Here is a 27,524-nt window from a genome sequence, read left to right as displayed (position 1 = left end):
TCCCTCGAGTCTCCCTCCCTGCATAATGGTGCTGGAAATTGTGCACCCAGAGAGTCTTCTCAGCACCTGCCCAAAACTCAATTTACTCCAGGCAGGAAAGCTCCAGCCCTAGGCAAAACCCCAATCCTATAAAAAAAAAAAAAAAAAAAACTATGGGGTTGAACTCATTTTCTAAGAGCACTGGGAAATAGCCCAGGTTCAAAGCAAATACAAGATGGCACTTCCTCCCCTCTTCACTCACATCCGGGTCCCAGTGCTGGAATTCCTGCATGAGGTTCGCAAAGCGATAGTTCCAATTGAGGATGTCCGGGTGGCAATGCAGGTAGAGCTCTGAGCTCTGCTGCATCAGGTCCTGGGCCAGGATGTTATAGGACATCAGAGTGAACTGGAACTGAGGGCCATCCCCTGCCTCCAGGCCCTGAGCATCTGGCTGAGCAGAGAAATCCTCCCATTCTCGCCACAAGATTTCTGCAAAGGGGTCGGAAAGAAGAGGTCCACAACAAGTATGTTATCCTCAGGTCCCACTATCTCCACTCCTGAGTCAGAGCTACTGTGTCTCAAGTTCCTTTTTTTATCTTCCCTACCACCCATCCTTCTCTATGGCTATTTGAGCAGCGCTCATAGGACATTTTCAGACTAAATAATTAGCTCCACAAAGCCAGAGACAATCTTGGCCTGTTCACCAATGTCCCTAGCATGATACCTGGCACCTGGTACATGGTCAATAATTCTAGGCTGACAATCTCTCACTTTGGTAAGTCTATGAGTCTCTGGAGAATCACAGATCAATGTGCTTCACAATCACCTGAGGTTAAAGACATTACTAGGGTAATCTCAGCCTTGAGTGTTTCCTAACCTTTAAATTCAAAAAAGGCTGTGGGGCTATAAACCACATGTCCCCATCTCCCCTAGAGCATGCCTATTTGAGCCACAGAACTCATTCTTCAAATATTAATGGAAGCCAAATATATATAACATAGATAAAACCAGAAGATAAAATTCTGGTTGAGGCAGGGTGTGGAGGCCCTGAGATCTTTCCACCACAACTGCTAGAGAGTGGAGAATCAGAACGAGGGTGTGCTTTCAGTTCTGCCTCTACTTAGCTGTGTGACTTCAGGCATGTCTTGCCACCTCTTTGCACCATGGCTATTTCATCATCTATTTCAAAAAACCATGGGGCTGGATGAGACAATCTCTAAGGCCCCTCTAGATCTGATACCGTAAGATTCTCACAAAAACAGAATGCAACAACAGAGCTCCCTGTCAGAGCATCTTCTCTTTAGCAGAGGCTCTGCTCACACTGGAGACAAGCTGTTCCCCAGGCTCACTCAGCCAGTTGTCAGACTCACCATGATACGGGATTTCCATTGGGGGAGGCTGCAACTGCCCCAGGCCATCAAAAGGCCAGATGGGAGCCTCTTCCTGGGGCAAAGGCTCAGGTGCTATGCTCCAGGCCACCACTGCAGGGTCCTCTTCCCACTGCTCTGCAGCCAGGGCACCCATTGGGAGGACAGCACAGTCTGCATATTGGGAGCCGGTCTGCATGGGGACAGCTGCCCACATTGGGCCCTCGACCTCTGGCAGTGGCTCCTCTCCTAGCACCTCGGGGAAAGGCTCCTCCAGGTTCTCTGCTGCCCGCAGGTCACTCAGCTGCCTGCTGGACCACTTGTCCTCTGAAGCAGCATCCTGTTCTCCAGGATTATCCATCAGGAGCGCCAGGCTGCTCTGGGCTAGTCCCTTATCTACCAGGGGACCCTCACTCGAAGTTGAGAGCACCTGGCTCGACCCTTCTTCTCGCCACTGCTGTAGCAGGCCCTCACACTCCTCCTGGTCGGGCCCCCGAGGGGCCATGGCAAAGTCGCCCTCTACCTGGGTGGATGAGTTCTTCGCCAGGAGGGCATTTTTTCGACATGTGAAGAAAGCATCTAAGAAGCAAGCCAAAATACTGTGTTATAAGATGACAACATGCCCCAACCCATACTCTTCTCTCAACTAAAATGAAAGTCCCATACAAACAAGAATCATATGTACCTTGCCCATTGTTTACCATCACCGAGCCTGCCCATTTTAGGGCCCGGAACACCATTATCATTAGCATAAAGTGCTTTATATACCAGGTGCTATTCTAAGTGCTTTACAAGTATGAACTAATTTGTATGGTAGTGATCTGATATATATTCAGTGCATGAATGAAAGAATGGCCATCCCACATAATCTAGGATGGAGATGGTCACATATAACCACCACTACCCCTTCTGTCTAGAGGTCACGACTCCTATTAAGCATCAACTCTCTGGTTCTAAGGGTCACATTACATTGGAACCAGCACTTGACCATGAATCAGAACTGTGGGTTATGACCTAGCACTGAAACTAACAAACCATGTGACCTTGGACAAAGTCCCTGGTGAGATGGACTCTCTCTTGACTGTAAAGGTGGGAAAGGGAAAGTTTGAACAACATAATCTCCAAGAACATTTCTAGTTCTATAAATCCCCTAATCTATGAATACATTCCAAAAGAAAATGTCCTGGGGGCACCTGGGTGGCTCAGTGGGTTAAAGCCTCTGCCTTTGGCTCAGGTCATGATCCCAGGGTCCTGGGATAGAGCCCCGCATCGGGATCTCTGCTCAGCAGGAAGCCTGCTTCCTCCTCTCTCTCTGCCTGCTTCTCTGCCTACTTGTGATCTCTGTCTGTCAAATAAATAAATAAAATCTTTTAAAAAAATCTTTTAAAAAAGAAAAAGTCCTGAAGTAGACAAAAAGGGTGTCTCAAAATCTATACAATTTATTTCTTAGCAAAGGCCCTTGTTCTTTTTCTCAAAGCTATATATTCTATTCATAAATCTTCACAAACTTCATTATCAGCCTTCCCATTCCATAACACACCAGAGGCTATAAATCGGAAGGTGCCAACGAGTGCATATTGTAAGTAAGAGACAGCTGTCATCTCTTTGCCTCAGCAGCCACAAATGACAGCCAACAGGCAAGACAGCAAATGGAAAAACTCTAAACTTGGAGCCCCCCAAACTCCAAGCACAGTGTTTTGGTGCAAGCAAACACCCACCCTTCACTAAATCACTTATTTACAGCAGGGGACAAGAGACAAGCTCACCCTCAATCACCAGAGACTCATTTTATCAGCTCTATTTTTTCAAAAGGCAAGAAAAGTATCAAAATGGTTCAAATGTTGAAAGATATGATCTTATTTATAGTGTACGTGGATCTATAGTCTATGTCCCTCTCAGCCAGTGGTTTTCAACAAGGGGTGATTTTGCCCTCAGGGGACATATGGTATTATCTGGAAACAGTGGTTGTCAAAACTGGAGGGATGCTGCTGGCATCTAGAGGTTAGTGGAAAAGGATACTGCGGGACATCCTACAGTGCAGAGGACAGCCCACAACAAATTATCTAGGCCCGAATGTCGATAGTGCTGAGATTGGGAAACCCTGCTTTACACCCATGAACTATGTTGCTGGCTTTAATCTCAGGGATTTGCTAATTCCCTGTCCCTTGAAACATCCTCTGCATACCAGATGGCAGAGGCTCTCTGGTTGACATGTGTGAGGGTCCTTGGTTTCAATTTAGCAGATTTTTGGTGGTGGTGGTGGTGGTGGTGGTGGTGGCTGGTTTGTCAACAGGATTGTTTTATAGGAAGGAAAGAAGGGAGGGAGGGAAAGAAAGCAACCCTTATGTAAAAACCAAATACACAAAGTTTTTTAAAAAGTGGTACTACTTTAATGGGGGAGGGAGGGAAGTGGTCCCTCCTCTGAGATCTCTAAAGGCTGACCGCAGGCCTAGAAAACTGTGGACTCGTATATGTCACTATGAAACTACCGTGGTGGACATCCGAAGAGCTCCAGAAATGACAGCAACGTGGACAAAGGAATATGCTTTAATTCTCTGAAAGCAATTACTTCCGTGGAGTTTCTCATCCTGAATCAAGTGCCTACTATATTCTGGGCAGTGCGCTAGCACTAGAGATACAGGGAGCAAAACAGACATGGCCCTGCCCTCCTGGAGCTTGCATTCCAGAGGCAGACACACAAATAACTAGATAAATGGATTTACACACACACACACACACACGTGTAAAGGTCTAGAAAGGAAAAGCACAGAATGCAGGTGACTGCTTATTTCCAAGAAAGTAGCTCTTGGTCTGTCCCGGCCTCTAAATTGCCAGAGAACATTTTGGGAGTTCTGTGGGAAGTGATGGCGTCCGAAGAGCCTCGGGAATTTCACCAAAGACCAGGAAGGCAGCGCAGGCAGGTCATGAAAACGTGAAAGAATAGCTCCCTTCCCCCTCTAAAGTACCAGCGGGGCACTGGCTCCACCCCGCCGCATCTCTAAGGGCAGGGGAGGCTGCTTCAAAGCTGGGGCGCAAAAGGTCTCTGGGTTGTGAGCACCCGTGTTTCAACCAAAGACGCGGCTGGAGAGCGAGCGGAGAGGCGGCCGGGAAAGGTGAGCGCGGAGTAACCCGGGGGAGGGCAGGTGCGTGCGGGTATGCGGCCCACAGACACCACCCCCACCCCCGGCCCCGACAATTCGGGCGTTCGCCTGGACCCGAGTGGCCAACCCTCGCCGAGTCCCCAGGGCTGCGACTCGGCGGACCCCTGAAACCTGTACACCCCCGGGGTCCGGGAAGGACGGCTCCTGCCCCTTCGCCGTCCCCCTCCCGCATTAACTGTGGCCGGACGCCACCAGGCCACAGGCGCGGGGAGAGGCGGGGCGCCCGCGAGGGTCGTCGGCCAGGACCGTGGCCCCGTGGGGTCCAGCGCGGGCACCGGGGACCGAGGGCCGCCTCCCCACACCTTGGCCGGGGAAGGGTGGTCGTGAGGCCCGACGCGCCGCACACCGCCCCGGGCCCCGCGGGACCCCGCCGACGTGGGCCCGGGCCTGGCACCCGCCTGCCAGGACGCGGGGCCGGTACCTGAGAGGGCACGGAAGAGGCGCGCGGCCGGCAGCAGCAGGTAACACAGGCACGACGCGATCATGGCCAGCCGCCGCGCTCGCGCTCCCGCTCGCGCCCGCCTCCCCTCCTCAAGTCCGCCCGCTGGGTCTCTGAGCCCGGCCCCGCCCCCGACCCCGCCCCCGGGCCGGCTCACGTGGTACAGCTGCGCTTCAACAAAAACTTTATTGGGAGCGCAGGGCCACGCGTGGGCCCGCGAGGGCGGGGAACCTGTTCCCCGTGGCAACGGCCGGGCCTAGCTCCCAGAAGCCATCCAGGCGCCCAGTGTGAAAATTGAGCGCCTCGCTGGAGGCTGCATAGTATCATTCCAGGGCCACAGTTTCATTCCCACTTTTGCCACCTAACGAGGGGTCCCCTTGGGGTACTCTCTAACCTCTCTGTCCCGCAGTTTCCTCACGCGTAAAATGAGGCGCTGGACTTTCCCTGAAGCCTCACATAGCCCTGACTTCCATAATCTCTTTCTCATCCCAGAGAAGAGCGCGTGTTCTTCCCCATTAGTTTTCTTTTCCTGACTCTGCTCAGTCTTCCCCAGCTCAGATTCTAGGTCACAAATTAAATCTACAGCTTCGTCTCCTTTCCCATCCTATTCCAAATGGGCCCTCTTTTAACCTAATTTGGAAAAAAGGGGGTGTCCCATTGGTAAGGGAGTCAGGGAAGACTGGGGGAAAAGCTCCACAAGGCAGGCGCTGAGTCTGGTTGGTTGGTTGGTTGGTTGTTCATTGAGATGTCTCTCTAGTGCCTACAACAATGCCAGGCACACAGTAGGGACCAAATCTTTGCTGATCAAACAAAGCACATGTCACTAAACGAAGGCCAGGTCTTCTGTGGATTCTGTGCTACCCGAAGACCTCTTTGAGTCTCTCTTCCCCCTGCCTCACCCTCAGTCTACCCCAGCCACGCTGGGAAGCAAGGACTGTTTAATACTCCCAAATTCAGTACCTAGTGTCTGAGCTGTGTGATTTCCGATTTGTGGCTGGAGCCTCGGTTGCTCGGGGAAGCCCTCTGGGGAGTCACCAGATCCAGGACCAGCTGGGTACATCATAACACTGAAAGGCTAAATAAAAGGAAGAAGGAGAGAGTCAGTCTGGCTTCAACTAACAGCACTCACCCATTGCCTGAGATGAAGCAGGGGCCCCAAGGGCAGTCTGAAGGTTGGGAAGCCTCGAAGAACCTAGCGCACAAATGTCAGCTCTGCCTAAGGAGCCCCCAAAGCCAGACCCACTCTTTTCAGGTCAGTGAAATAAACCTTCCTTGTAACTTCCTTACATTTTGTCCCAATAGTCACCCAGAAGTCCAAGTTCTAAATCAGATCCTAAATCAAGGTACTTACCTAGAGCCTATGTTTATCATTTTGTGAAATGAGGGTTCCCTTATCCCCTTAGAAATGTTTTAAAAATACAAATTCCTAGGCCCTACTCCCAGGGTTCTGATTTAACAGGTCTGGAATGCAGCCCTTAACATGGACCAAGTTATTCTGGTGTACAGTGTAGGAACCTCTGTGGAAAGGACCTGCATTCAACTGTGCTGTTCAACGCGTGTGTGAGCAAAATGTGTCAGGCCAACCGATGCCATACTCTTTTGGAGAAAAGGAAGGCTTTTCCCTGAGGCCAGGTAAGTGAGACTGCTCTATCTTTGTTTCCCAGGCCATAATCAGCTGTGTTGAAAAGTGTAGGGGGTGTGAGCGTCACAAGGTTTGGAGTTAGACCACCTGAGTTTAGATCTGGCTCTGCCTACTTCACACCTGTGGAACCTCTCGGGTTACAGAACCTCTTGGAGCCTCAGTTTCCTCCACCCTAGGGTAAGCTCTTAGTGTTGGCTATTTTTTTTTTTTTAATTTAAGCCCAAGCCAGCTCTGGCTACTGCTAATGTAGGGTCATCTTCTACAATCCCTGGCAGAAATAAGGGCCTTCCAAACTGTAATGTTAAGCAAGCCCTCCCCGTAGATTCCAAGGAGACTGGGCATGGAGGAGAACAGTCTCAGGCTTTCCCAGTCAAAGGAAAAGTATAAAGTACAGTCTGTGCCATCTGCAGCCTCATCATATCAGAAATACTCCAAGAAGAGAGACCGGATGAGTCCCTCGGTTTATCCCAACTGTGATAACAGTGGAGACAATGATAAACCACTGGGTCGTTGCAAGGATGCAGACCCCATCTGGTAGGGCCAGGGGAAGGTTTTGTAATACTTTGAGGGATACAAAGTGTTCTCTTACAGCAAAATTTCCTGTATACAAGAAACATAAGCCTTTGCGGGTTCAAATTGTACTCCTGCCCCAGGTATGTGTGGAAGTGCAAGATGGCTGCCTTTATTCATTTACTGGTAGAACATGCGCATCGCACAGGCTGCATAATCCTTCCTTTCGGGATTGCAGAAGCTACTGACCAAGGCCTAGAGCCAAGCTGCTCGGGAGAAATGCAATGTGAACCACATCTGTAATTTAAAATTTTTTAGTAGCCTCATATGCAAAGGGGGGGGAAGCAGGTGAAATTCATTTTAATAATGTTTTATTTATTTAATAATGTTTAATAATGTTTTATTCATTTTAATAATGTTTCATAATGTTTTATTTATTTAAATGCATCGATTCCCCAAAATTGGGATTTCAACATCATCAATACTTTAAAATGAAATATTTTATATATTTTTTTCTTTTTTGTACCAAGTCTTTGAAATCCGGTGTGTTTTATGTGGACAGCACATCTTGATTTAGACTAGACACAATTCAAGTGCTCAATAGCTACAAGGGGTTAGTAGCTATCTGTTTGGACCTGGGCAGGTCTAGAGGACTCAAATAGCCTCTTAAGATAGGATAGGCTGAAAAGAACTGCTTACCTTTAACGCTTATGATAACCTGAGACCCGTACACTCCTCCTAACCGGGACTCTGTAATCCTAGTGTTTCCTCTGGGATCTCGAGATTTACGGCTAAATATTCCCAGAATGTGCCAGATTGGTCTGAGTTGATGCATTCACATATTCACTGATTCCTGTATTCGTGTATTCATCAGACGTTTGTCAAGCACTCATCAGTGTTTACCCCAACCTCACCCCGGTTTTTCTTGACCTCAGGCCCCCTTCTCCTCTTCCACTGCAGACTCTACCCCTGACTCAGTTTTTCCTACCTCGAGTCCTCCCATGCCCAAAGTCAATGAGTCATCCCAAAGCCTAGAAGCTCACTGGCACCACCTCCTCAGTGGCCTCATTCCCACTTCTGACACCCTTGGAGTATCACGGCCAAGTACTGCTCCACCTCTGAAATCATAAGTTCAGACCCCCACCCCAGTGGATCATCTCATGGCTTTCTGCCTCTCCCACTCTCACTTCTGCTTCAGCTGTTAGCTCCATCAAACCCTGGCATTCTCTCTTCTGTCCTCACGCTTCCCCTCAGTCATCATTTCTTTTTCTATCCTATATGGAATCTCCATGAACTGCCTTTTATCACTGTTCCCAATATCGACTCCCCTGCCCACTGTTCTTAAATGACACCTGTTGAGTTCAGTGAAACCATTCTCCTTCCTGGCTCTGACATCTGGGCTGCTGAGCACTGGAGAATAAAATTACCAACCCCTTGACTGGAGCTGTTAGTGTTCTGGTCTCCAGCCTCACACTTCAGCCCTCAACCCTCCCCAGCAATCCTTTGTTCTTAATTAGCTTTCTCTCCCATTTCCATGATGACAATTCTTTTCTAACTTGTTGTCCTATGATCTCCCTTCTTGTTCTCTAGAGATCATCTCGCTGTCAACTTGAGAGAAAAAAATGGAACCACCAAGTGAAAACGCTCTACTCCTTATTGCCACCCCAGTACACTGGCCGGTATCCATAACCACCTTTCTTCCTTCCTTCCCAGCACAGTGGCTGACTACTCCACTATGCTTGGGATCCCTTCTTCCTGCCTCCTCAGAGATTATGCTCCTTCTGCTCACCCCTCTCCTTTTCTTTCCTGACTCCTTCCCATCAGCATTTAAACATGCTTCAGATCTCTCCTATATGAAACTCTCTCCCAGCCAAAGGCCCCCTCCAGCCATCCTTCCACCTCCCCACATCTCCCTCACAGCCAAGCTTCTTGAGTTGTCTTCTCCTGATATCCATGCTTCCTTTTCATTCATCTTCATTCCACTGAAATATAGCTTCTACTCTCATCACTCCACTGAAACTCCCCACCAAAATTCCCAGTGCCTTCCTTGTTGTCAGATGGAATGGGCACCCTCCAGGCTTTATTATTTCTTGAATGTTCTATAATTTTGCATAATCCCCCTTCTTGTAAGATTTTCTTCCCTTGGTTTCTGCGATATTCTTGTTTTCCTTCTAACTCTGTAGACAATGACGGTGTTCCTAAGATTTCATCCTTGGTCTCTTTCCTCTTCTTACTTTAAAGCCCCTCTTTGAGAAAATCTCACCCCTCCAGTTGCTTCACATACCATCCACATACTGACAACTCATACATCTATGTTTTTATTCCCTTTCCCGAGCCATAGACTCATAAATCCTTTCGCCTATGGACCTCTTCAATGAATGTCCCAGAAACAAAGACTCAACATGCCCAAAGGTGCATTCAGTACTTTCTGCCACCATCCTCCCAAAAACGACAGCCCCTCTGTCCCCTCGGCTCCTCTGTCCTCTTCTTTCTGAATGGCACAATCGCTATCAAGTTACCCAGGCCTCTGGCTTTTTCTTCTCCCTTTGACTTTCATATCTGATCTGCCCCAAGTCCAAGGGATTTGGCCTTCTCTATGTTTATTCAAGGAGTCCACTTCACCCCGAAGCCACTTTTTTTTTTAAATTTTTTATTTATTTGACAGACAGAGATCACAAGTAGGCAGAGAGGCAGACAGAGAGAAAGGGGGAAGCAGGCTCCCTGCCCAGCAGAGAGTCCGATGCGGGGCTGTCTGCCCTATGCGGGGCTCAATCCCAGGACCCTGAGATCATGACCCTAGCCGAAGGCAGAGGCTTTAACCCCTTGAGCCACCCAAGCGCCCTCCTGCAACCATTTCTAACTGGTGTTGATCTTCCTCCTGTCCTCAGTCTGCTTTCCACACTGCACAGAGCAGTATTCTACTCTGTGAATCATGGCCAGTAGTACTGCTGCTTAAAACCTCTCTGCAAACCCCCACCATCTTCAAAATGCAGGCCAAACTCCTTAGCATGGCAGTGAAGGCCCTCTGTAGCTGGCCCCGCCCACTTCCCTGTCTCATCCTTCAGCCCTTCCCTTCTATCACCTCCCCTCCCCCCACCCCAGCCAAGGTGAGGATCCCACTCCAGCAGGCTGCAGGGACTTTATGGAAGTTTTCTTCCCAGCCCCAAATCCCTCTCCTCCTCCCCTGGGTCTGCCCCCTCCTTCTGTCTTCACCGCTTACTGCCTAATGGACCTACAAATCTCAACTTAGACATTTCTTCCTCAAGGAAGCTTTCCCAAATCCCCAGCACCTACCCACACACAAACACACCACGGCCCCCAGTCTGGACCAGAAGCTTCCTCTTATTTGCTTCTCTCACACCCTTGCTCACTCTGGGCCCAACACTGTCACTGTCTCTTTACTCGTCAGTACCCCTCAGCGAACTGTATACTTCATGAGCTTCGCCACTCTGTTCCCGTTGCCTAAGCCAGCCTAGAGCATCCAACACATAGAAGGAACAAACACATAAATGAATAAAAAGTCCTTCTTTCTGGAGAGCGTCAGTTTCATAAGGAAACTGAGCATAATAAAACCCAAACTTGCAAAAGTGGACACATAATGGGGCATTTTTTCCTTTATAATTCTGCAAGGGACTTTCTTTCAAAGACCCCCCCCCCCGTATTTGAAATTCCACTTGATTTACAACTATCATTTTATTTTAAAAAGCTCTCACAAAAAATGAGATATGATTACATCTAATAATAATGGCATCTCTTTCTTTCGTTGGTTGCACTTCCTCAACCTTGCCTCCTAACGTGGTTTCTGCCAATTTTCTTGGATTCTTTTCTCTCCATTCTTTCCTTGGAGACCTAAAATCTTCATCATCTTATGCTAATAGAAGACAAATACATGGGGCGCCTGGGTGGCTCAGTGGGTTAAAGCCACTGCCTTAAGCTCAGGTCATGATCCCAGGGTCCTTGGATCGAGTCCCGCATCGGGCTCTCTGCTCAGCAGGGAGCCTACTTCCTCCTCTCTCTCTGCCTGCCTCTCCACCTACTTGTGATCTCTGTCTGTCAAATAAATAAATAAAATCTTTAAAAAAAAAAAAAGATCAAATACAATGCAAACTTTTCCCTAAAGGAGCAGATAGGAAATATTTTTGGCTTTGCAGGCTAGGGGTCTCAGTAGCAACTTGACTTTGCCACGTGGCTGCATGAAAGCAACCACAGAAATACCTAAATGACTGATAATGACTGTATTTCAAGAAAACTTTGCTTACAAAGCAAGCAATGGACCAGATTCGGTCCTCAGACTATAGTTTGGCAACTCCTGAAATCTACCCCCTGAGCCCAGACCCTTCTGAGCCATGAATGGAGAACAACCTTGTCATGTTAAACCACCAGCAAGGGGGCAGTGTAGAGAGGCAGTATGGGCTCTGCAACCAGACTGACCTCATTTATGTCCCAGCTCTGCCACTTTCTAGCTCTGTGATGTGGGGCCAGTTACTTAGCCTGTCGGTGCTCAGTTTCCTCCTCTGTAAAATAGGAATCAAACATAGTATCTCATAATAGCATAATAATAGATGGTTTAAATGTCAATTCCATTGAACAGTGTCTGCACTTATAACTGTTGTGTAAATGGTACCTTATAGGATAGTTAAGGGTCCCTCTGCTGTGTTCCCCACTAGTGGAAGTGTTATAGCAGTGAGACTGACAATAAAAAAGGAAATTTTCATTCTCTTAGTATTGGGCCATACCGTGCCCAGGGTGATATTCTCTTTGACTCATTCAAATCAAAACCGAGCCTCCCCTCCTCCCCTGGGACAGTATCTTTTGTCCCTGGTCTGTGGATTAACTCTTGAGTCAGTTTACCTCCCAACTTTTAAGTGCCTTATGCCTACCTCCCAGTGCCACAGGAGCTCGTCGCCCAAATTAGTAGTTTAAAAGTACAACATTTTGATTAGGTGGGACATCACACGCTGGGTATATGGTTTCTGAAATGCTAGCCCCACAAATAACCCTGAAGGATACATAGAGTCAACAGACTTTTGACAGTGGTAAAAAGGCAATTTTCACCAAATGGTACTGGAACATTCGAACATCCACACGCACAACGAATCTCCACCCATACCTCACGAAGGTACCTTTTATGCCTCATGCAAAACGGATCCTAGAAAAAGCACTGTAAACAGATGGTGGCGACAGTTATGCAACATTGTTAATGTACTTAATGCCACAGACTTGCACATTTTAAAAGGGTTAAAATATAAATTTTTTGTTGGCATATTTTACCACAAAAAAAATCAATGGATTGTAGACCTAAATGTAAAAGCTAAAATCATAAAACTTCTAGGATAAAATATAGGAAAAAATCAACACGACCTTGGGTTAGGCGGAACGTTTAGATATGATACCAAAAACATGATCTGTAAGAGAAAAAAATGGTAATTTTGATCAATTTTGAAAATTTTTCATTTATGAATTTTGAGGGGCGCCTGGGTGGCTCAGATGCTTAAGCATCTGCCCTCGGCTCAGGTCATGATCTCCGGGTCCTGGGATTGAGCCCTTTGTTGGGCTCCTGGCTCAGCAGGGAGTCTGCTTCTCTCCCTCTGCCTCTCTCCCCTGCTCATGCTGTCTCTGTGTGTCTCTCTCTCTGTCTCAAATGAATAAATTTTTAAAAATTATGAATTTTGAAAAATTATCAAAATTATTCAACGTTATAAAAATTGAAATGCATACTCTGAAAGACACGATAAGACTAAAAAGCTAGGAGCACCTGGGTGGTTCAGTCGGATAAGCATCTGCCTTCAGCTCAGGTCATGGTGTCTGAGTCCTGGGATTGAGCCCCACCACATTGGCCCCCTGCTCAGCAGGAAGCCTTCTTCTCCCTCTCCTACTCCCCATGCTTGTACGCTCACTCACTCACTCTCTCTCTCTTTCTCTTTGTCAAATAAATGAATAAATAATAAAATCTTAAAAAAAAAAATAAGAAGCTAAACCATAGACTGGGAGAAAATATTTGCAAACCACATTTCTGACAAAGGGTTTCTGCCCAGAATATATCAAGAACTCTCAAAACTCTGTAAGAATTTAAACCATCCAACTTAAAATAGGCAAAACATCTGAACAGTAAGAAAGATATATGAATGACCAAAAAGCACATGAAAGGATGCTCAACATTCCTAGTCACTAGGGAAATGCAGATTTGAACCACCAGGAAATACCACGACATCAAGAGTTGGCAAGAATGTAGAACAGCTGATGCTACTGTATATTCCTAGGGGAAATTCAAATTAGCGAAGCTCCTTTGCAATTTGGGTAACAACATGGCTGTTTCTCACAAGGCAAAACATGTACGTGCTACATACAGGCAGCAATCCCACTTCTAGTATCTACTCAAGAGAAATCTCTGTTCACACAGAAACCGTATAAACCCGATTGTTTATAGCAGCTTTATGCATAATCACCAGAAAGGGAAACTATGAAGATCTAGCAGGTAAGTGGATAGTATGTGATACATCCTACAATAGAATATTACTCTGAAATATGAAGGAACAAACTACTGCTTCAGGCAATAACATGGATAAATCTTAAATGAATTTTACTAAGTGAAAGGAGCCAGACCCCCCCACCCCCGAAAACCTACATCTTGTATGATTTCATTTATATGACTCTGGAGAACGTGAACCTATAAGGATGGAACAGTGATTTCTAACATTGGCTTAGGCTGGGAAGGGGTTAATCATAAAGGGACAGCATGAGAGAAATTTTCAGGTGACGGAACTGTTTGGAGTGGAACCATGGTAGTAAATACATGACTCTCTGCATTTGTCGAGACCTACAAAACTGTGCTGTACAAGGTGAATGTTGCTGTATGTAAATTAAATAAAATCAACCAGGATTTGGGGGCGGGGGGATGAAATGCAGGCAGTTACCAGTGAACCTATGTTACAAATGAATCAAATAACCACATTGAAGAGGCTAGGAAGAGCAGACCTAGATAATTTGCCCGGGGAGGGGGAGGGGTGCGGAGTGTTTTAACTGGATACATAAGGACACACGCACACACACTATATAATTACAGACATTGTGTTCTAGTTGGTAAATTTGTTTCCCCTGTTATGGTTTAGCAATTGTGGAATTACTTTATATGTATACTAGAGATGAGCAAAGAGGTAAATACATTGTAGAAAATGGGAGCAGGTTTTCTTGAGGAGAAAGAAATGACAAATATGTAAAGGGGGAAGACAGGTGGTGGTGCTGAATCGGAATCAGGGGGTATTGGTGTATTCATGGCTTTGTTTAATATATATACAGATAGACGGGTATGGAAATAAATACAGATGTGTGTTATGTGTGGCTTAGTGTATATGCAGACAGACAGAGGTGTATTTCCTAGCTCTATCCACTGGGAAGGACTAGAAGCAGTGCCAACCCAACAGTGATGGGCATGCCAGCACTCAGACCTAGGCTTTCACTCTCCTTGGGAAAGTGTTTGATGCCTGTGGCGCCAGAAGGGAAGAAAGGGATCAAACAAATAAAAATAAAAGGCGGGGCACACGTCAATAGGGCACAGCGGTGAATCTGAATGAGCTCCCATAACCAAAGCTGGAACTTGAATAGCAAAATAATGGTAGCACTGTATTGAATAAAATAAGCCTCCATGATCCCTGTGAAGATAAACAACTGAATAAGCAAACAAATAGGGGAGAAGGACCACTCTCTCCCACAAAAGAATTCCAATCAGGAAACATAGAAGGACTGTGGGAAACAGAAAATCACCATTGAAACATGACAGTAATAAGGGTTGAAGCAAGACCTCAGTAAGATCACGGTATAAGATGTAAGATCATGCTATAATTATTGGGCAGAATAAATAAGGTATTGGGCAAAAAGTTTAAGCAGAAATAGGATATTTGCATAAAACATCTCCAAAATATGTAATAATTACAAAGGGGAAAACAGTAACTTTATAGTAGGTAAATCTGTCAGATACCACCTTGACCAAGACAACAGCGTAATACATATTGACATCATGTGTCCCTGATATGTGCTGAGAAGGGCATATCTGCTCTGGCACCTTTCCCAGTAATCATGACAAAACACCAGACAAACCCAAACTGAGGAACATTCCACAAAACATCTGAGCAGGACTCTTTAGAAGTGTCGAGGTCATAAAAGACAGAGACTGAAGAAAGGTCATATCTTGGGAGAGATAAAGACATGGTAACACAAAGTAGGGTCCTGAATTGGATCCCAGGACAAAGAATGGGCATTAGTGAAAGAATGGGTAAAATACAAATGTGATCTGTAGTGGAGTTAATAACATTGCACCAATGTTAATTTCTTACTTTTGATAAAATTTTGCTATGCAGGATGTAAAGACAAGGGGAAGCTGCATAGAGTATACCGGAACCTTATTATTTTTGTGACTCTGATACAGTCTTAAATATTTCTCTTTTTTTAAAGATTTTATTTATTTATTTGACAGACAGAGAGATCACAAGTAGGAGAGAGGCAGGCAGAGAGAGAGGAGGAAGCCCGCTGCCCGCTGAGCAGAGAGCCCGATGCAGGGCTCGATCCCAGGACCCTGGGATCACAACCTGAGCCGAAGGCAGAGGCTTTAACCCACTGAGCCGCCCAGGCACCCCTTAAATATTTCAGAATTAAAACTTTAATTTAAAAAAAGGATATTCTATGGGGCGCCTGAGTGGCTCAGTGGGTTAAAGCCTCTGCCTTCGGCTCAGGTCGTGATCCCAGGGTCCTGGGATCCAGCCCTGCATCGGGCTCTCTGCTCAGCGGGGAGCCTGCTTCCTCCTCTCTCTCTGCCTGCCTCTTTGCCTACTTGTGATCTCTGTCAAATAAATAAATAAAATCCTTAAAAAAAAAAAAAAAAGGATACTCTGGGGCACCTGGGTGGCTCAGTCCATTTAGTGTCTGCCTTCAACTCAGGTCATGATCTCAGGATCCTGGGATGGAGCCCCTCAAGGAGCCCACTTCTTCCTCTCTCCAACCCCCAACTCGTGCTCTCTCTCTTGCTCTCAAATAAATAAGTAAAATCTTTAAAAAAATAAAAAGGATACCCCTCAGTAATAAACTTTTAAAATAACATATAAAAAGAAGTTGCAGATAGATTTTATGATATTAAAAAGAAAGAAAAGTTTAAAATTATGGTTCTTGAACATTTTTATTTCTCCAGAATACTCTTTCCCCCGAATAAATAATTGCTGTCCACCATCATAAAAAGAAGCTCTGATTAAATCACGCTCCTGTTCAAAAATCTTCAGTGGCTTCCCATTGACTTTCCACTGCATTGAATCTATCCCTGAAATTGCTCTGGTATTTGTTGCCTCCCTTTTCCCTGCTACTCCCTGCACCCTATACTCCCCCAAACTCACCTGGGACTCTGCTGCTTCCTTTATTCCGCATTCCTGGAAATGCCTCTGGCCAGGGTGCTACTTGCCCAGAGCCCACAAATGCTCCCCAGCCTGAAGAAACCTCACCTTCCCTTGAACTCAGTCTCCCTCATGACCATAATCAATTTCTAGTAACTGCCTGGTACCTCTGCCCAGTGGCTATTTAGGGTGTTGTCCTCCAAATTTTCTAAGTCCCTCTTTGTGCGTGAGACCACGTGGTGGTGTCCAGACAGAGCACCTAGAGTTTAGACCAGGACCAACATACTTTCCAGTCCCCTTTTTTCTCCTTTAAGGATACTTCCGTATCCTCTGCACCAGCATGGGAGTATACCAGATGCCCGAAGAGTCTCCAGGACACATGCTTACCAATTCATCCTAGAAGCCAAGCACTCCCCCTGGTCTGCTTGGTGTTTCTTTCAAGGAAACACATGATATTTAACCACGGGAGAATGGTGTTGCCATGCTGATTTAGGGTGACCCAGATTTGTTTTATGAACGGCAGCTCTGCCAAAAATGTTTGTGCATGACCCTTACACCCTAGGGGTAGCTGTGTCAATTTCTGTCTTGTATGATACTTGCCCTGAAAGGTCCAGTCCATAATGATGTCTGTACCCCCTCCCCAGAGTGGTTGCCTACCTCAGTGTCTCGTACATAATAGATGCTCCCTAAATCTTACAGAATGAATCCCTGAAGGAATGAGTAACATCTCAGATATACATGTTTCTTTTGGTCCAAGATTCTAACTACGGCTTCTCTAAACAAATTCCTAGATTGTCGTCATTCTTCCGAGTGGCAAAGAGGGATTTCCAACATCCCCCAGCCCTCCAGTCACTGACCTGACCGTTGATGTGCTGAAAGCTTATCAAGAAGGAACAAACACGCCTCCAGATTCTCTTGAGAGTAAACTGCAAGTGAACTTCAACTCCAAGGCATGTGAAAACAGCCCAGCATGTGAGTGATGGTTGAGTGGTTTCAAGTTAGGCAACCCGGTAATTTGGATTGAACAGTGCTTTGGCTGCAACAAATTGTGGTGATAGAACATATGTTTCCCGGGCTTTGCTTTTGATCTTCTGCTCCAAGGTTGAGGACACTCTCCCGAGGGGGAAAGAAAAAAGGAAAGAGAACTGGGTGGAAGAAAACGGACTTCACCCATCATTGAAATATTTCGTACCTGAAGCACAACCACCTTGAGAGAAGAACATGGTGGCCGCTCTTCACAGTCACCTGACTAAGGGCCTTGGGCTTGCTCCTGCCCTGGAGGGAAATGCACCACCACGGAGAGGCCCGCCCACAGCACCAGCACACTCACAGCCAAGCCTGGGCTCGGCCCCCACAGACATATGAGAAAAGAGGGCCTGCCAGAGCCACCAAGAGGGTGGGAGGCTGGCTGCTGTTGCCAGGTCCACCCGCGTGGATCACAATGACTGCATGAGGTCATGGAATGTTGAAGAGGTGAGATGAAAGCGGCTCCTGAGTCACAAAGTCGCAGGTGGATGGGCGTCCTTTCGACGGGGCTCCCAGGAATCGGGCTGTACCACTTTCCCTGATGTTCCGGGGAAGCAGCGACTTCTCCCAGACAGAGTTGGGGTCCACTCCATGCCTATCCTGTTCCCACCACAGCCCACTGTCCCTAGGGCTTGCTGGGATGGAAAGATAACTCCAGGCCCCCCTGGGATTTATCTGTGCGAAGGGCAGGGTGCACAGACTTTGAGACAGAAGTGAATGGACAGGTGTGCTTCTTAGGGGAGCAGCAGAGAGGTGGGGAGAAGCTGACAGCAGCCACCAGGAGGGCCCTGGAACCATGGACAATGATGAGCCTCTTGAGCCTGAGACACAAGGTGAACAGGCATCCTATCTCTCATCTCTCAGGTCCTTCTGGGCAGTCTCAGTGTAATACCCAGGGATCACATGGACCCCGAAGCCCCCTCCCCTCCTCATGTGGGACCTCTCCTCTAGAAGCGGGATGGAGTATCACAGTGACTTGGCTTCAGGGCTTCTCAAACAGGGAGTGAGAGAGTTGGATGTAATGATCTTCTGGAATTGGCTTGTCCTAGCTCTGGCTGATTTTCTTTTTCATTCTGTGAAAGAATGGGTAGAATACAAATACGGTCTGTAGTGGAGGTACTCAGCCATGTTGGGAATATTTACACCACCCAAATTGGCTCATACTATAAATCAGGATTCCGCACCCCTGCCCTGCCTTGAGAGCCAGTTAAACATCTACGAGCATTCTACGCATTGGATGGAATTCTCAAATTGTAGGACTAATGAGGATATTAAGACTCAGAAAGTCATCACTTTTCGATGGCTGAGTTTGATGGCTAAGCCGCTGTATGTCTTCCAACTGCTGGGCTATGGCTCCGTCCAGCCCTTATCATGTAGACCTTGTCTTACCCTCTTGGAAATAAACACTGGAGCTTGGGTTTATGGATAAGGACTAAGAAAACACAGACCTGCATGGATTCATTAGGAACCCACTATCTTAGAACCTAGTGGGTTAAAACTTGGGGCCACCACCACAAATGCTCAGCCCACCCAAAGAGTATATTGGCCAAGTTCTGATGGGCTCCTGGTGGCAGAGCATGGCTCCCCAAACATTTCATCCCACAGAGGTGGGATGACTAGCTCTGGACCCTTGTGTGAGGTTTTCAGGAACCCATGCTGATCCCAGATCAGTGGTCCACTGGCAGAAAACCCATGTCCAGCGAGTGTAGGGACTGGTGGGAGGAAAGCAAAGGGCATAGATACGTACTCAGTAATTAATTTCAACCCCAGCAAGATTTTGCAAGTCCTTCCTTCTTCGTGGTCCTAAAATGCTGGATTGGAAGGGAGAGAAGCTAGGTCAAGTTTTTAGGGATCAAGTTATCCTTCTTTCTCCTTGGGACTGTTCCTGTACCCCCTCATTTGACATTTGACCCAAGTCACCTGCCCTACCCTGCCCCGCCCCGGGCCTTCAGCATGGCTTGTGCCCGCCAATGAGGAAGCCTAGGCATCGGCACACATCCTCTCCCGGGAAGAGTGAAGCAGACCCTGAACCCCACCCAACCCAATGAGAAGGAAAAGAATGAGCAAGGAGCCAGTCTCCGAGATGGGCCCAAAGCAGCGAACCGGGCAGGAGCAGGGCGGGTGTTCAACACAAGACCCTGCGGGCCATCAGGGGGCAGCACTGGGTCCGGGAGGGACGGCCCGTGGAACGGAGCCCCCTGGCGGGACTGAAGGCACACTGCAGTTCCACGGCTCCCCGAGCCCGGTGAGGCGGGGGCGTCAGAGGCTGTGGCCAGGACCGGCTGACAGAGCAAAGGAGCCAGGTCGGGCTCCACGTGAAAGGCCCACAGCTTTCATTCCCAGCATCAGGAGATGAGTTTTTCTTCCAGATGAACCCGAAACAGACCCAGCACCACAGAACAGCGATGAAACCCTTTACTGTGAGGCCGAGGCGTCCGTGGGTGTGGATAAAGACAAGGCCGCCCGGGAGAGCTCAGAAACAGACCTGGAGATCGAAGGTGAGAGTGGGCCCTGGGTGCGTGGGGTGGTGGTGCGACCCCTTCCGCAGGAGCTGGAGGCTCTGCTCTCCGGGGTGGGCCATGGCTCTGGCCAGCGGGCTGTCCTGCACAAGGAACGGGGCAGCAGCATGGGGTCCTCCTCGAGGCCGGCCCGGTGCCGTAGCTGTAGCTGCCCTGTGCTCGTGGCCTCCCCGGGGAGCAGAGCGGTCACATCAGCTGGTTGGAAGCCAAACCCATACACGAATGGGGATTTCTGGCTTTCTCAAGGTTTCCGCATGTGGCATCTTCTGTCATCTTGGCTAGCGTCCCAGGAGGTAGTCTTATTACCCGCCTTTTAAAGAGGAGGAAACTGAGGCTTACGGAGATTGTGTGAGTTGCCCAAGGCCACGGAGAGCTGCTACCATTCGCAGATCCCCTGTCTGCCCCACCCTGCTGATCTGCTTTCCTGCTCCGTGTTGTGGGGTCCCCGGAGTGTCTGTGGCCCACCTTGCCTCCTGGTGGCTTTCCTCTCTACTCACATTCAAGGTCTCGGTTCTCCTACTTGAGAGTTCGCCCTGGACAGATCGAGTGTGCCTGGGAGGGGGGCGGACGGAGAAGGAGGGAGCTCTCTGAGCTGCCCCAAGGACTCTGTTATCGCAAATGCCTTTACTCTCTCCCTCTCTGTTTCCCCAACAGGGAAGTGCCCAGACCCCTTGTGTAGCAAGGTGAGCTCTGTGCTCACCCCACTGATGGGCTAGCCTGGAACTTCCAGCCTGAGGCTAGCCCAGTGGCCTTCCTCTCCTGTGCTCTGGCCTCCGGGTCAGCGAGTTTGTAAACCTCCCCACCCACGATCAACACACAGCCTCCCCTCTACGCACGCCTCCTTCCTGACCCCAACCCCACCCCACGTCTTGTTGCTCTTTTTCCGACTTCTTTCCATGTCCAGACGTACTGATTAGCATTTTCATCATCAGTACGCTAATGTACTGATGTTTTCAACGTGGAACTTTACCTGGCTGGAGGGGGTGGCAGAGAGAAACTGGACGTTTTCTCCCATTTTCCTGTTTTCACCCCATTCTTCTCCCCCACCCCCCAACTCCCCACAAGAGATAACACTGTTGCAAGCTGCCTCGGAAATACAGTGCTGGTTGGTGCCTGACTGGCTCAGTCTGTTCAGCGTCTGCCTCCGGCTCAGGTCATGATCTCGTGGTCCTGGGATCGAGCCCTGAATCGGGCCCCCCATTCAGCGGGGTATCTGCTTCTCCCTCTCTCTCGGCTGCTCCCCTAGCTCATGCTCTCTCTCTCACTCTGTCTCTCAAATAAATAAATAAAATCTTTTTGAAAAATCAGATGAGGGCGCCTGGGTGGCTCAGTGGGCCTCTGCCTCCGGTTCAGGTCATGATCCTAGGGTCCTGGAATCGAGTCCCACATCGGGATCTCTGCTCAAAGGGGAGCCTGCTTCCTCCTCTCTCTCTCTCTGCCTGTCTCTCTGCCTACTTGTGATCTCTGTCTGTCAAATAAACAAATAAAATCTTTTTTAAAATAAATAAATAAATAATTTTTTTAAAAAATCGGATGAAATCCCACCCTAGTGACCACAGCTAGAAAGGGTCAGCAGAACGAAACAAAGCAGAATTAGTGCCAAGGACAAAGGTGGGGCTTACCGACCCTGCCGTGGCAAACAGACATCTCCAATGGCAACTGTGCTGTGCTGGGACAGAAACCCAAGGCCCAGCTGCTCTGGCTTCTCATGTCCCTGCCTCGGGGACTGAGGTGCTGGGAACAGGGCGGGGAGGGCTTCCGGGCAGGCCCGAGACACTAGCCCAGGTGCAATGGCAAGCTGGCGATGAAGCCACGGAGGAGGGAGAGAAAGCAGGACAAGTTGTCACCTGCCACATGCCATTTGTCCTGTGCCGCAGTGGTTGTCACTTGGACGCGATTTTGTACCCCAGGGGACATCTGGCAAACGGGGCCAGGGCAGGGTGGAGGATGCTACTGGCCTGTCACTGGCAGAGGCCAGGAATCCTGCTAACTATCCTTCAAGGCGCACGACAGCTCCTCGCACCCGAGAATTAGCCGACTCCATTCTCTCGGTAGTGCGGAGTTTGAGAGACTCTGCTCTCCAGCCATCCTAAGGAGAAGGCCAGTTAGGAGCTGTGCCTGCAAAGTCAACTTCCTTGTAGGGTTGTCCTTTCACCAACAAAGCTCTCATTGTCTGCCCCAGAAATGTCCGGGGTGGGTTGGACAAAGGCTCTGGCATCCGAAGGAAAAACAGATGCAGGCTTTAGACCCCGGCGGGCCGTGGGAAGCCTTGCCATCGAAGGGGCTCACTTAATGAGGGGACAGCTGCGAGGGCGTACGGAACCCAGGGAGGCCCACTGCCCGTCGACCACAAGCCAGGCAGGTCTAAAGCCCAAGAACAAAGACCTCAAATGGTTGGAATGGAAAGATAAATCGCCATATTCTGCTAGCTGGTTTTAGCTCTGATCAGCTCTTTGTGATTCAGGGCTAGATTTGTCCTTGGTAAAGGAGTCATGACTGTCCTTTTTGGGAGGAAAAATGACATGCAAGTCTCTGAAAGAGGAAAGCCCCCTCAAATTCAAGTTTGTTCGTTTCCAGCTGATTTGGGGTGGGGAGGGGGTCCTCTCCACCTTGCACTGATTGGTCACCTTGAGACGCCCTCTCAGTCCTGCTTAGGGATTTTAAAGTTGGAACCTCTTGAAATCTTTAGTAAAGCTTCCCTTGTGGCTCTCATTTCAACCGTGGTCGTGAAACGAAAACTGAATGAAGGCTGCCCGTTTCACAAATGAGCTTCTTATCTGTTTGGCCTTTCAGAGCTGTCCCACGGTGGGCAAGGGAGCTGGGCCTTTATGCATCCTTGATAATCAGTCCCGGATGCGGGCAACCCGGGAAGGTGGGCGTGGGCCACACTTCTTCTCCTAGGAAAGCTTGGGGCCTAGAACCAGGGGCCTTGTCTCTTCCCCAAAGGGACACGTCCATCTGGGACTTTCTGAAGTTCAGGTCTCCTTCTCCCACCTCCGGCTGCTTTTGAGATTGGAGCCACCCTCCTGCGCACACAGCCACAGGGACATCCTCAGGCAGAGGGGACACCAGGCAGAAGCACACCTGGCCCCGGGGTTAGAGGGGAATAAGGCAGAGGGAGAAGAGAATCCCCACTTCATTCATTTGCATCTTTTTGTGTAGATACGGAGAAATTTTTCACCACCGGACAAAGGGAGCTCTACCTGGAGGCCTGCAAACTGATGCGCGTAGTGCCTGTCTCCTACTTTCTCCGGAACATGGAGGAGTCCTACATGAACCTCAACCACCATGGGCTGGGCCCCAACGGTACCAAGGCTATTGCTATAGCCTTGGTGGTGAGCATGACAATGGGGGCACATGGAGACTGGTAGAGGTGGGGGTTGATGGAGTGGGGGGCCCAAGACTCAGAGAGATCCTCCAGGGGACCTTAGATTGCGAGCTTTATGCCCACCCTACCCCAGGCTCTGCTTGACTGCCAGTTGATTTACCTCATAGACATGTGTGCCCCACTAGCTCCTGGGAAGGGGGCTACTAGGGACCGTGGCCTTGGAAGCCTATGATCTTTCTGATTCACGAAGCAAAGGCAACAGCCCTGGGTAAGTGGCCGGGCTGGGCACTCATGCAAGTGCATAATACGAAATGTCAGACTGGATCTCAATTCCAAAGCTCACCTTTGCTCTAAGTAGGTTCACTACTGAGCTATTGTATTCAGTGTTTGCCTTTTGCAACATTATAATTCTTAAAAGATCACACTGTAGAGTAGATCATGTTTTCCCACAGGAATAATTCTCTCTCTCTCTCTCTCTCTCTCTCTCTCTCTCGGCTCAGCATGAGCAACCAAGGACTTGACCTTGAATTCATCCTGGCTTTATATAATTATAATTGATTGTATACAAACCACCTTGCATCCCAGAAAAACAGAACACGTGACGACTGTAGGTCAGCACAACACTGTTCATTTAAGACAGTAAAGGGAAAGTTTGATTAAAAAAAAAAAAAAAGCACTCATTTTGGGAACTAGAACAGCATTTACGTTTAGCATGTGTCCATTAAGAGGCTACATGAAATGTGAGATTGTGCTGCTTTCTGGAGGGGAGGGAAGAGGGGAAGAGCAGAGAACGAAAAGGCCGTCTCAAAATTTATTGAGTGTTGAAAGACTGATTAATGAGGTGTTAGGAATGCACCATTACCTCATGAGTTTCATGGGGGAAAAAACAGATAATAATGCATTCTCTCAGGACTTGGGCCACTTATCTCTTAGTAACAAGTTTCCATCTGGGGGGAGTCTTCTGTTCTCTGATTCTCTGTGTCACTAATTTGACAGTTAATCACTGTGACATTTCGGCGGACTGAACCGCTCTTTATCTTTTGTACTGTTCAGCTTTGCACATGTTGTGTTTTCCTGGCTTAGCTTAAAATCTCCCTGATAGTAGACGTCGTGTTTCATGGGTCTAGTCCCTCCCTCCCCTGCCCGCCTCCGCGCCCTTGGACTTGGTGGGGTGCAGAGGTGCTCCCCAGCAGTGGGCACAAAGAGTAACCAGTGGCTACTGGCCTGGGTGAGATGAATGTGGATATGCCTTGGGTCGGGGGCTGTCCCCTGCCCCCCACACGGTGCTGCACCAGGACCTCCGAGGTGTGGAAGGGGAGAATAGCCAACGGTGCTGCTTAGATCGGACCCCTGGCCCTCTTGCTGCGAGTCACTTGCTCTGACCTTGCTGCCTGTGGGCATGCCGACTGACTTGGATGTAGATATTTAAGACTGAAGTCCAGGTCCTTCCAAGCAGCCCTGGGGCCACATTCTGACTAAAGAAACGTGCCAGATAAGCCAGAGCCTGAGCAAGACCTCTGGAGGAAGCCGGCCCAGTAGACGCCTTCTGTTTTAGTACTGGATTAAATGCATCAGTTTCTCCCTAATCTTAGAGTAGGTCACAGCTTCTCTCCTCCAGGCTAAATAACTACACTCTGTGTAGCTCATCCCTGTGCCCCACATTTTTCAGGGACTTCATCGTTTTAATAACCCCTTTCTAAATTCCCCTGCAGAGCCCCCTTTGGTGGAGGTGCCCAGAATAAGCATACCGTCCCAGCACGCCTCGGCGGGATGGCTCATCCCTGGGCGTCCTCCTGCTCCTGTCCATTCTCCAGAAGTGCTGGCCTGCAGCTCTGTGCCCTCTGAAAAGGCCAGGATGTTAAGGGAAAGGACAGGCTCGGGGCAAGGGCAGGGAACTGATCGGGTCACCGACTCCCTCTGTCTTTCTCCCCCTCTTCTTGTGGCGGCCAAAGTCCAACACGAGTGTGGTCACCCTGGAGCTGGCAGACAACTGTCTCACGGAGGAGGGTCTCCTGAGCCTAGTGGAGATGCTGCAAGAGAATTACTACCTGCAGGAGATGGTACTGTGGCCCCTTTGCCGGCTCCCATTCCTGCACCGGGGCCCTCGACACCACCTAGGATGGGCCAGAGACCCCCCCCCCCGCCCCTCGGCCCCGGCCAGCCTCCAGCTTCCTGCGATGGGCCTGGAGGCCCCTCTCCTCCAGAGGTGACTTCTCAGAGGAGGGCCGCGCGTCAGAGGCTGGCTGGGGGGTTGTGTTCCCCGTGGCCCAAGGAAACTCTAAGAAACCAGTTCTGTCTGGACCTTATAAGCCCTTCCGCAAAGTCACTTTAAAGTGAATTTAGAGAAAATAAAGGCACGAAATACTTCCTTCAAACACAATGTGTCTGGAGACAGATGATGGCGAGGGTTGCATAAGCATGTGAACATACTTCAGACCACTGCACAGTACCCTTAGGAATAGTTAAGAGGGTAAATGTTGTGTTATGTCTAGTTTACCATAATTTAGAAATGGGGGAAAAAAGAGGAGAAACAATTAAGATCATAAGGGCTGGTTTGTATAAAGGTCCCTCCCACAAGCCCTAAAAGACTGTGTCCATTTGTATCCCTGCGTGTTCCTGGCACAGTCATTCATGTTTCACAAATCAGTGAATGAAATTTACAATGATGAATTACTCTGAAGGAATCTTTCAATTGCTTTACGCCGAACTCTCCTAATAAAGCTGTCTTAGGTTTCAAAAAAATGTACAGTAAGTTTATCTAAAGTACTAGGGCTGAGGCGCCTGGATGGCTCAGTTGTTAGGCGTCTGCCTTCGGCTCAGGTTGTGATCCCAGGGTCCTGGGATTGAGTCCCACCCTGGGCTCCCTGCTCGGCAGGAAGCCTACTTCTCCCTCTCCCACCCTCCCCTGCTTGTGCTCCCTCTCTCACTATGTCTCTCTCTGTCAAATAAAATAAAATCTTAAAAAAAAAAAAAAAAAAAAAAAAACGTAAAGTACTAGAGCCAAACCAGAGAAGTGGGGAGTCACCAAAACTGACCAGAGAAAACTGAGACCAGCAGGCAGGCCTCCCAGCCAGGTGTTAGGGAAGCTGAATTCTCATCGTCCTCTGCTCCTTTGCTCTTCCCAATCCTTCCTCCCCTTTCTCCCCTGCCCCTCTCCCCACCCAGCCCTACTCCCCAGTGCAGGTCTTGAGTAAGCCCCTCCTGGACACCATTTGTTAATGAGGGCGTGTGGGTGGTGTATTCAAAACACACCTAAGGGTGTTCTTGCTTTTTAGAATGTTTCCGACAATGATCTTGGCTTGAAGGGGGCCAGAATCATCTCAGAATTCCTTCAGAGAAATATCTCTTCGCTCTGGAACCTCCAGCTTTCAGGTGAGCCCATGGAAGACGAGGCAGGAGAGGACAAGGGGATGAAAAGGAGAGAAGGGGTAGAGCAGAGAATCCAGGGTCTAACGGAGCCAGACCAGGTTCCAGAACACTGTGTCTGCACCCTGTTAAGCCCTCTGGTCATCTTTTCCCCTCCCCATGGCCACACTGGCTTCCTGGCTCTCCCAGACAAGAGACTTCTGACTCACTTGGCAGCATGCCAGCCTCCGCTTGAAAAGTCTCTACCCGAGGTATCTGCATGGCTCATTCTGTTGCTTTATTCATGCCTCTGTTCAAATGTCCTCTCATTACAGGGGACTTCCCTGACCTCCCCTCCATCTCCATCACTGTCCTGTTTCCCTGCATTTCTTAACAGCATTTATTGCTACCTGATCCCCATTGTACACTCAGTTTGTAATTAGTCTGTTATCTGTCTCTCTCACAGAAGAAAAACAAAAAAAACAAAACTCATTTGAGAACTCTAGCACCCACAGACTTGTCCTCACTCAGGTTTGTGGTTTGGGTTTATATTATCTTCAGGGTCCTGGAATTTAACCTAAGTGGTCCCATGCTGATAATGCCCTGGGGCATGCAACAGGAACAAAGAGAACACCCCACTGGAGGAACAATCCCTTGACCGAGGCTCCAGGCTGTTTGGAATTCTCACAGATAAAGCTCCACTAAAGATGGGCTCACAGTCCAAAAATGCAAAGCAAGGAAACAAAACACTGTGAGAGCTGTCCAATTCTAGTAAGTGGCAGCATCAAGAACTTGAGAAAATAGAATTATTAGAAATTGGAGTGCCTGGGTGGC

General features: G+C 48.6%; 2 protein-coding genes across 13 annotated transcripts in view; one reads left to right on the top strand and one right to left on the bottom strand.

The window, feature by feature from the left end:
• Positions 1–17,754, bottom strand: part of ANGEL1 (angel homolog 1) — a 38,942-nt gene extending 21,188 nt beyond the window's left edge. The window contains exons 1-4 of one of the 3 annotated variants that reach the window (XM_047737384.1): positions 17,665–17,754; positions 5,907–6,021; positions 1,350–1,925; positions 242–468 (exon numbers count right to left, since the gene is read on the bottom strand). In XM_047737384.1, the coding sequence (XP_047593340.1) occupies positions 242–468; positions 1,350–1,925; positions 5,907–6,009 (906 nt within the window). In that variant the 5' untranslated portion in view covers positions 6,010–6,021; positions 17,665–17,754. Of the gene's footprint in view, positions 1–241; positions 469–1,349; positions 1,926–4,928; positions 5,075–5,906; positions 6,022–17,329; positions 17,414–17,664 lie in introns of those variants that run through there. The other 2 variants (XM_047737385.1, XM_047737386.1) reach the window with 2 other exon arrangements.
• Positions 5,044–27,524, top strand: part of LRRC74A (leucine rich repeat containing 74A) — a 45,968-nt gene continuing 23,487 nt past the window's right edge. For 4 of the 10 annotated variants that reach the window (XM_047737391.1, XM_047737389.1, XM_047737395.1 and 1 more), the window contains exons 1-3: positions 23,227–23,613; positions 25,058–25,551; positions 26,621–26,717. In XM_047737391.1, coding sequence (XP_047593347.1) covers positions 23,574–23,613; positions 25,058–25,551; positions 26,621–26,717 — 631 coding nt within the window. In that variant the 5' untranslated portion in view covers positions 23,227–23,573. The other 6 variants (XM_047737393.1, XM_047737392.1, XM_047737396.1 and 3 more) reach the window with 5 other exon arrangements.

Source organism: Lutra lutra, chromosome 7 (genome assembly GCF_902655055.1).
Source record: "Lutra lutra chromosome 7, mLutLut1.2, whole genome shotgun sequence".
NCBI lineage: Eukaryota > Metazoa > Chordata > Mammalia > Carnivora > Mustelidae > Lutra > Lutra lutra.
This window is presented reverse-complemented; position numbering and strand designations above follow the sequence as displayed.